Source organism: Carassius carassius, chromosome 33 (genome assembly GCF_963082965.1).
Source record: "Carassius carassius chromosome 33, fCarCar2.1, whole genome shotgun sequence".
In the NCBI taxonomy this organism is placed as follows: domain Eukaryota; kingdom Metazoa; phylum Chordata; class Actinopteri; order Cypriniformes; family Cyprinidae; genus Carassius; species Carassius carassius.
The window spans coordinates 19603921-19614368 of NC_081787.1; the positions used below are offsets into that span (position 1 = coordinate 19603921).

At 37.9% G+C, this 10448-nt stretch overlaps 1 protein-coding gene across 1 annotated transcript in view; it reads left to right on the forward strand.

The window, feature by feature from the left end:
• Positions 1-2953: 2953 nt before the first annotated feature.
• LOC132113925 (glycerophosphocholine cholinephosphodiesterase ENPP6-like) overlaps positions 2954-10448 on the forward strand; it is a 9680-nt gene continuing 2185 nt past the window's right edge. Inside the window, exons 1-4 of the mRNA XM_059521983.1 lie at positions 2954-3423; positions 7902-8081; positions 9078-9189; positions 9453-9594. Of these exons, the coding sequence (XP_059377966.1) occupies positions 3189-3423; positions 7902-8081; positions 9078-9189; positions 9453-9594 (669 nt within the window). The 5' untranslated portion in view covers positions 2954-3188. The remainder of the gene's footprint in view (positions 3424-7901; positions 8082-9077; positions 9190-9452; positions 9595-10448) is intronic.

The window sequence follows — 10448 nt, forward strand, 5'->3', positions numbered from 1 at the left end:
TAACTTTGATAAACTTTTAAACATTTCCTGTACAACACTCCTGTGCATATTCAAAAGACTCTATGTTTGCTTTGGACAAACAAGCAGACAGATAGTTCAAGGTTGTAACCAAGAAGTGTCAGATGTGGCATCTTGACAGTGAATAATGTTGCAGGTTGTTTCTGGTGGTATGATGACAGCACTCCCAGGCCTAAACTTTTCCAAAGGCGGAATCCATCCGTGGATCCTCACTGAACATCCTGATTGTGGTGACCAAAGGTGATGTAGTGCTGACAAAGTCCTTATACAGCTCGGACACTTGGAGGACCGAGAGGTCAGGCAGCTCGCTGGTGATATCTCTGTAAAGGATATTAAAGTAAATGCCCTAATTTTTAATGTGTAGTCTGACCTTCTATATTTTTCATTATATTCATCTTATAAATTATTTGACCTAAACGGATGTCATGCCATGCATTTGTATGGTTAGAAAAAATAAATATTGTTCATAATGCTATTAAATGCCCCTTAAAATTTACAGGTGCTGGTCATATAATTAAAATATCATCAAAAAGTTGATTTATTTCACCAATTCCATTCAAAAAGTGAAACTTGTATATTATATTCATTCATTACACAGACATATACATTTTAAATGTTTATTTATTTTAATTTTGATGATTATAACTGACAACTAAGGAAAATCCCAATTTCAGAATCTCAGAAAATTAGAATATTAATTAAGACCAATACAAAGAAAGGATTTTTAGAAATCTTGGCCAACTGAAAAGTATGAACATGAAACGTATGAACATGTACAGCACTCAATACTTAGTTGGGGCTCTTTTTGCCTGAATTACTGCAGCAATGCGGCGTGGCATGGACTCGATCAGTCTGTGGCACTGTTCAGGTGTTATGAGAGCCTAGGTTGCTCCTGCATTCTTGGGTCTGGCATATCGCATCTTCCTTTTCACAATACCCCACAGATTTTCTATGGGGTTAAGGTCAGGCGAGTTTGCTGGCCAATTAAGAACAGGGATACCATGGTCCTTAAACCAGGTACTGGTAGCTTTGGCACTGTGTGCAGGTGCCAAGTCCTGTTGGAAAATGAAATCTGCATTTCCATAAAGTTGGTCAGCAGCAGGAAGCATGAAGTGCTCTAAAACTTCCTGGTATACGGTTGCATTGACCTTGGACCTGAAAAAACAGTGAAAACTCAGAAAACCCTTCTTGTGCAAGGTGTCAGTGGTCGTCTTTTGGACAACTGTCAAGTCAGCAGTCTTCCCCATGATTGTGTAGCCTACAGAACTAGACTGAGAGACCATTTAAAGGCTTTGCAGGTGTTTTGAGTTAATTAGATGATTAGAGTGTGGCACCAGGTGTATTCAATAATGAACCTTTTCACAATATTCTAATTTTCTGAGATACTGTTATAATCATCAAAATTAAAAGTTTGAAAATATATCCGTCTGTGTGTAATGAATGAATATAATATACAAGTTTCACTTTTTGAATGGAATTGGTGAAATAAATCAACTTTTTGAAGATATTCTAATTATATGACTAATTATATTCTGTAAATGTGCAATGTTTACCTTTCTTTTAATAAACCGTGAGTTAAGCAAAAAAAAGTTAAGCCACCTCGTAAAATACATACGAATTGTCTTGAGATAGCGTTGATAAGTTCACATTGTTGTTGCAGATGAAATACAAATTACATTAAATATTTTACCAGGTTAAATGTTGATTATTTATTATAAATAATTCAAACCATTTATCTAAACATTTCTACTTAATCGCGATCGCACATATCTGACATGTTTGTAGTTTTGTAACCATTTTTCTTTTTATTCCACGTTTTACTGTTCTTGGTGTGAACGGGCCTTAAGACACTATATCGCTAAAAAAAAGTCCCCTTTACATTTGAGGTACAAATTGAATTCACCAACTCTTTTCTTTGCTCAGTTTTCTACACTGAACCTGGGTTGGTGCTCTTGAACTCTCAGAGTGCACCAGATACACTAGTACTTTATTTAAATTCATAAATTACTCACAATTTGCCATTAACAACTGCCAAAACACAGTAAAGCACTGGGTTTGTTACAAAGGTGCATGTTCACATAACTGATTCCCAGACACCTCACTAATTTTCACTTTTCAAGTTTTTAACTTTGCAGAAACTTGTTGAACTAAATTTGATTTACACCAGGCAAAATTCATGAGTTTGATCACAGAGGAATACATTAAGATATGATTTGAGGAATCAAGCCAAACCATTCATGATCAATAATTGTTTTTAACACAAAGTGTCCCCTCCAGAATAGCACATAGCTGATAAGTGAATGTTGTGCAATGTTATTTAGCAGGTTTTAACCTTTATACAGTGTATGGTTTTAACACAGCTCATGTTGTGTGTAAAGTGATCTGGTCTCTCTCTCTCTCTGTGTGTGTGTGTGTGTGTGTGTGTGTGTGTGTGTGTGTGTCTGTCTTCTGGCTTCATTTGCTGGTCTTAATTGCACCTGGGTCACTGACAACAAAAAAAAAACTGAGATATGTGATCACTCAACTGTGTGGTACCAAACACATTTCTGAACATTGTTGCACAATTTTATTGCATTGGGGTAGAGTTCCACCATTATCTACTGAATCCACCTCCTCAAAGTTCAATGTGACTACTTTTCGCCTATCTGAATGAACTACAGAAGAGGTTTGTTGGACCATATTTTGGGTAGGTTTCTCAGATTCACTGCTTCTGTCTGAGGTTTAGGTGAGGGCATAATGTTGAGGTTATTGCACAGACTAGTGGCAGAGGAAAGACACTTCTGTTTGTTTATGTGAGGGCTGTTTTATCAGTTTCCTGACACCAGAGGACAGTGCAGATCACATAATGTGTAGAACAAAAAGACCGCAGGCCAAAACTTTTCAAGTCCCAGTAGTGGTCCAGGAGTTAAACTAACAGCCAGTATTTTTGGTATGATGGTCTGCTAAATAGTGGAAATGACGTGACGGATTATAAATATTCCCAAGAACATAAATGCATGAAATGATATGATTGTGGAGATACAAAAAATAAATAAATAAATAAAAAGCTGGTCTTGGACTCTCCCCGCACACGCCCATTGAGACGGAGAGTTTTTCATGAATTCGCGCGTTTAGTGTTCATCTCTCCATCAGTCAGATCAGTTGAGTTCATCCCTCAGTACCGGAGCATCATGACTCGAGCCGCGCTGAACATCCTCACCGTTTTTATTCTCCTTCTGTCCCGATGCTGCGACGCAAACCGCAAACTCCTGGTGTTTCTGATCGATGGCTTCCGTTATGATTACATGGACGATTTACAGAACCTGGCCGGATTTAGAGAAATCGTGGAAAACGGAGTGAAAGTGGATTACACGACTCCAGATTTCCCCAGTCTGTCCTATCCGAACTATTACTCTCTAATGACAGGTGAGTGTTTATTTTTTGTCATGTTTTTCATATGCAATCTTGGCTAGTTTACTTCTGCTAAAAAATAAACACATTTGATAAAACACATCATGTTACAGTGTCACTTCTTGTGTTGCAGATATAAGTTATTGGTTTAGGTCTTTTGAACCTTTATTATCTTTATTATGAGCAGCTAATCTAACGTTAGTGGGATGTAAGATGTTATGATCTCCAGAATCTCCAAATGAGTTCCATATGTTTGTGAAGCTTAGCCTTAATCATTGTTTTGTTACTGTAGTGCTTTACCAATGCCATTTTGTTGTACACTAATATACAAAAACAGTTCAAAAAGAGAGTAAAGGTCATTAAAAGTGATCTTGTAGAGCAAAAACCCAATCAGAGATCCCTGGCTCAATTTTTTTTTTTTTTTTTTTTCAGTATTTATTTTTTTCCTGAGGAATGGTAAACATGTATAGTGATGAAAACCAAAAATATTAAATGTCACAGATGTATTTAATGAGTAATCCACTATTTTGTAGAGAGGGGTCGAAATGAAAAATTTCACCTGAGATTTAAAGTCAAATTACAGGAGGGTAAAAATTTATGATGTTGGTATCATTATATTATTTTTACACAGAGATCGGTCGACTATTAGTACAATCTGTTGACTATCTTTGTTGCATTAAATGCCAGTGGCCATTAAAAAATGGGAAAAACACTTTTCAAGTTTGCATAACTCAAGAATTATTAAAGATATCTTAATACCCTTTTAGATTTTGGTTCTTAACAAACTTTCCTTTTGGCAACTTCATTTTAAAGACATACTGAAATTTCAATATGGCTCCAGGAGTAAATTGTTAAATTTTACAAAATACATTTTAGTGGTCAAAAACCAAATATGGGCCACTTTGCATAAATATGATGCTTATTTTTCTTTTAAAGAGTAAGGTCTGAAGAACAAACAATGTTGAAACTAGAATTTTCAAAACCATTGCAAAAAACATACCTGTCTGAGTGCAATAAATATTATTAATAACAGTTATTCTAAGACAGTTTGCACTATGGCCAGATAAGAGGTCAGGCTGACATCCCAGCTTTGCTCTCATTGTTTGATTTAATTTTTTGTCGAAGCTCGAGTCCATTTGTCATGGTAGACTATCTTCTGAAGCTTTGTTGAAAAGGGAATTGTGCCCAAACAAAACAACTGCCATCAAAAGAGCAGGAAAGCCTTATTCACAGCCAAGGCTTTCCTGCTCTTTTGATGGCAGTTGTTTTGTTTGGGCACATTCAGAAGATAGTCTACCATGACAAATGGTCTCGAGCTTTGACAAAAAATGAAATCAAACAATGAGAGCAAAGCTGGGATGTCAGCCTGACCTCTTATCTGGCCATAGTGCAAACTGTCTTAGAATAACTGTTATTAATACCATTAAACAAAGATAACTACCTTTATACACTATTTAAATGCAATTAGTTTTACTTTACTTAAAAAAAAAAAGTTAACAAGGATGCAATAAATTTATCAAAAATGACAGGAAAAACATTTATGATGTTACTCAGGTTTCAAATGAATTCTGTTTCCACAAAAATATTTAAAAGAAAAATTTTCAACGTGTCTAACAATATGAAATGTTGCCTGAGCAGCAAGTTATCCTAAAATAATTATTTCTGAAGGATAGTGTGGCAATGAAGACTGGAGTAATGACGCTGAAATTTCAGCTTTCCATCATTTTGAAAATATATTAAATAGCTCTTTTGAATTGTAATAGTATCTCAATATATTATTACTGTATATAAGGCATCATAAATGCAGCATTTTGAAATACATAATTCATATTCAAGTGTGCATGAACTACTTGAACTGTTGAATCTGTTGAGCATCTTATAATATTTGAGATTTGATAAAGAAGGTTATTATGTAAAGTATTATTAGTAGTTCTTAGGGCTGTAACTTGCAGGAACGGCCAAAGGTTCTTGATATGATAATTGTTTTATAGCATTACTGCCTCAATTCGGCGTGGCATGGAGGTGATCAGTTTGTGGCACTGCTGAGGTGGTATGGAAGCCCAGGTTTCTTTGACAGTTGCCTTCAGCTCATCTACATCTTTTGGTCTCTTGTTTCTCATTTTCCTCTTGACAATATCCCAAAGATTCTCTCTGGGGTTCAGGTCTGGTGAGTTTGCTGGCCAGTCAAGCACACCAACACCATGGTCATTTAACCAACTTTTGGTGCTTTTGGCAGTGTGGGCAGGTGCCAAATCCTGCTGGAAAATTAAATCAGCATTATCAAAAAGCTGGTCAGCAGAAGTGCTCCAAAAAACTTTGGTAAACGGGTGCAGTGACTTTGGTTTTCAAAAAACACAATGGACCAACACCAGCAGATGACATTGCACCCCAAATCATCAAAGACTTGTGGAAACTTAACACTGCAGTGATGCAGTTCTTAAAACTTGCTCTCATCTGAAAAGAGGACTTTGGACCACTGGGCAACAGTCTGGTTCGTCTTCTCCTTAGTCCAGGTAAGACGCCTCTGACGTTGTCTGTGGTTCAGCAAATTCCTTGACACATCTGTGTGTGGTGTCTCTCGATGTTTTGACCCCAGCCTCAGTCCATTCCTTGTGAAGTTCTGTAACGACTGGTCAAAGTACTGGCAGGAAGCAAGTGCGAGTTAGTGATTTTTAATGAGGTAAACAGACAATACACATGAAGACAGGGAAACAGGTGATTCTTGGCGGGAGATACACAGTCCGGGAAGATGCAGGTGTTCAGAGGATCCAGAGTGTGATGGTGAGCTGGCAGCAGGAGAGGGTGACACAGGAACTGCGGGGAAGCGAGCCGTGAAGGTAAGTGGTGTATCCAGCGATGAGATGAGATGAGATGAGTGGACGGGGTTCCGGGGAGACAAGACAATCCAACGAAGAAAAACAAGCACAAGGAGGACAGAACATGAGACACAGAAAACTGAAACAACGCTCTGACAAACACAAGATGCTAGACAGGGCAATATATAGGGAGAGGTAATGAGTGACAGCTGCAGCTGATGACAATTAGCGGAGACGCCCACATGAAACAATCTGTGCTGACGCGAAAGACACAAACTTCACCCACATAGTGAAAACCCCGAGATCACGGTTTACCAACCATGACAGTACCCTCCCCTCTAGGAACACCTCCTGGAGTTCTCAGACGGGCCTATCTGCTGATTGTAATCATCAATAAGGGAGTGATCCAGTATGTCCCTAGCAGGTACCCAACTCCTCTCCTCCGGACCGTAACCTTCCCAGTCCACCAAGTACTGGAATCCTCGTCCCCTCCGTCTCGAGTCCAGAATCCGATTAACCGAATAAGTCGGTTCCCCATCTACGAGCCGCGGCGGTGGGGGAACCGGGGTAGGCGGATTAATGCATGAATAAAACACTGGCTTAATTTTGGACACATGGAAGGCGGGATGAATCCTCCTGTACACCGGAGGTAAATTGAGGCGAACTGTCACCGGACTAATGATCTTGGTGACAGGAAACGGGCCAATAAATTTGGGAGCTAATCTATTAGAAACGGAGCGGAATGTTGTTAGTAGAAAGCCACACTTTTTGACCCATGACGTATACAGGAGGCCTCGACTGGTGGCGATCGGCCTTGGCCTTAGTGCGCTCCCTCATCTGGAGCAGAGTCTCACGGGCTCTGGTCCAAGTGCGGTGGCACCGCTGGACAAACGCGTGAGCGGAGGGGACCGCGACTTCAGACTCCAAACTAGGAAAAACAGGTGGCTGGTAACCTATGCTACACTGAAACGGAGAGAGGGGTTGCTTGACAATCCTCATAAGGCTGCCGTTCTCTCGGTTGGTTGTGCATCTTTTTTTTCCTTTCTGTTAACATGCTTGGATACAGCACTCTGTATACAGCCAGCTTATTTGGCAATGAATGTTTGTGTCTTACCCTCCTTGTGAAGCGTGTCAATGATTGTCTTCTGGACAACTGTCAGATCAGCAGTCTTCCCCATGATTGTGTAGCCTAGTGAACCAAACCGAGAGACCATTTTGAAGGCTCAGAAAACCTTTGCAGGAGTTGATTAGCTGATTGGCATGTCACCATATTCAAATTTGTTAAGATTATGTGCACTGAATCTACTTAATACAAAAGTTTCACAATTTGAGTTAAATTACTGAAATAAATGAACTTTTCCACAAGATTCTAATTTATTGAGATGAACCTGTATATTGAACTTACTTAGAAATCATTTTTTCTGATTTTTTTTTATTTTAATAATCTTCATTGTGTGCCTTCATCTCCACAGAGCTTGAAGTACATGAGTGGACAAATGATCCATTGTTTTTACAGGCTATTCAAAGACACTGAAACATCTGTAAGCTCTGTGGAGTTTCCTGAGCTAAAGCAAAAAGAATTTAATAAATGAATGAGACTCTTTAATCAAATGCACCTCATGCTGATTTAAATCCACCATTGTTGAAAATATTTATTCTGCACTCCTCATGTTTCAGGACGCTATTGTGAGGTTCACCAGATGACTGGGAATTACATGTGGGATACAGACACCATGAAGGAGTTCCTGATTGGGACTAATTCAGACAGCCGTCTGCCCATGTGGTGGGACGGATCAGAGCCGCTGTGGGTCACCATGCAGAAACTAGGAAAGAGAGTCTACATGTACTACTGGCCAGGTTAGTTTGGTTTGTTATAAATGGTGTATGCAGGACTGGAAAATGATAAATGGGTCAGTAAATGTTGTAAAAAAAAATGAGGACACTGAAGATCTCGGTGAAGATGTTTATTGCAGCATAGCAGTGACAAAGTACATGTAGTACCTTCAACAGAGTCAAAATGAACCCAGAACAATCTTAGTTCAAACCTTTTATACATTTTCAGTTTATTACATGTAAATGAAGTTGTCCCTGTAACAGCTGTAGTCTCTATGTTAATTAAGTTCTGACACTCCTTTGTCTGAGGTGGTTCTCAGTGTCCCACACCATTCCCATTCTACAATTGGTCACCATTTGCTCAGGATGTGATCATCCCAAATGGTCTACAAACAACATAACTGTTGACTTTCTTCTTCTCTATAATAATTAAGCCATTTTGGGAAAGGAGCATGCTCAAACATATTGTGGAGTGGCAGCTGGGTCGAGGCAGACTATAAATTCTTACAGTGTGAAGTGCTTAAACTTTGAAAATGCTGTTTGTCATCTTCAAATAAATACACGAGCTGTTTCAAGTTCTATTTATTTGATATATTTTCACCTGTAGAAATTGAAAAATAAGAGATGATGGAAGATAAATGGAGATTATTTACTTGCTTCAGCGTTGTAGAAAGGGATCTAAAGATTTTAATAGAGGTAAAATTTAGTAAACTCTGTAGTACAGTGAATTATTATTGCAATTTAAAATAACTGTTTTGTATTTGAAAATGTTTTGAAATGTAATGTATTCCTGTGATTTCTTTTAAAATGTCTCTAACACCATAGTGTACAGTATAAATTAAAGGTTATTTAAATTTGCCCGGTGGTCACACAGAGCTTCCTCCCATCCCAGACTCCTACTGCTACTTGACATTAAAAAAAAAGCTTACAAGGTTTTCAAGTGGAGTGTTCAATCTTTCAAAAGCCTTTTTGTTCTCTCACAAATGCATTTAAATGCAGGTCATGTTTCTGTGCTTTCAGGTTGTGAAGTGACGATTCTTGGAGTCCGACCTACATTCTGTGAGAAATATGTGAGCAGTCCTTCAGAGAAGAACCTGACCGACTCCATGGAGAGCGCTCTTAATATGTTAAAGTAAGACTTCAAGCCTGCTCAGAAATCATTAACACAGATCATTCTAGCTTTTCTGCCTAGATGGAGTCAGATGTGCTAATTTACAAAAAGATAGAAACAACGAAAGATTAAAACAACACAACAACAAAGTGATGTACTGCTTAATTTCTCCTAATCTTTTGTGATGAGAAACAAACTTATCTACATCATCTACATTTATTTTTGGGTAAACTGTTCCTTTGTTATTATTTGATGATTGTGTTTGAATAATATGTTTCAAACAGGAGCAATAAAGCAGACATGGCTGGTATTTATTACGAAAAGATTGATGTGGAAGGACATCACTTTGGGCCGCGCTCTTCAGAAATACAGAGCGCTATTCGCTCACTGGATCAGGCTTTCCAGATGCTCAACCAGAAAATCAAGGTATTTTTACATGGATGAAAGAAAGAGAGAAAAACAATACTCACTCTCTGTTCTACCTTGCTATCTAAGACACATTTTGTATTTATTGTAGTACTGTAAAATCGATTAATCACCATTAATCACATCCAAAATAAAAGTTTGTGTTTGTATCGTGTAAACACACTTTATTTTTGTCGTTAATAATAAGAACATGGATGCAAGTAACAAACAAAAGGAGAAATGCAATTAAACAAAGACACAAATGAAATAAACAGTGGACTATTTAACAGTAGCATACAAGTTAAAAATACAGAAATTGAATAAAATTATCAAAATTTAAAAGAAAAGTACTGCATAGTCTTCACTGTATGAATTAATTCATTCACGTGTTTATCCTTATTAAAGCTTCTAAAGTTATTCAGTCAAGATCTGTCTTATGTCGACGCAACTCAGGAAATACAATATTTAAATGCTGCCTTTCTTAAAGTACTGGTACTAGTAAAATGAGGAATCGTGTCATTTTTAAAAGCAGGGTGCCATGATACCTAGGGGTGCGTGATAAATATCGTCCGATAAATAATGCACATCTCGTCAGTAAAGCCGGTTATCTAATCAGCGGTAAATTCCATCAGGTGTGTGATTTCACATAGAGCAGCTGTTACTACACAGAGCCGTTGTTAACTGAGAAGATGCGCAAATAAACGCTGAAAATGAAGTGGATTTGCACAGCTTCTCAGTTAACAACGGCTCTATGTAGTAACAGCTGCTCTATGTGAAATCTCACATGATACCTTTACCAGTATATCGTGCTTCATGAATGCAATTAATTGCAATTAATCGATTTGACAACCCTAATTTACTGATTTATTGATTTG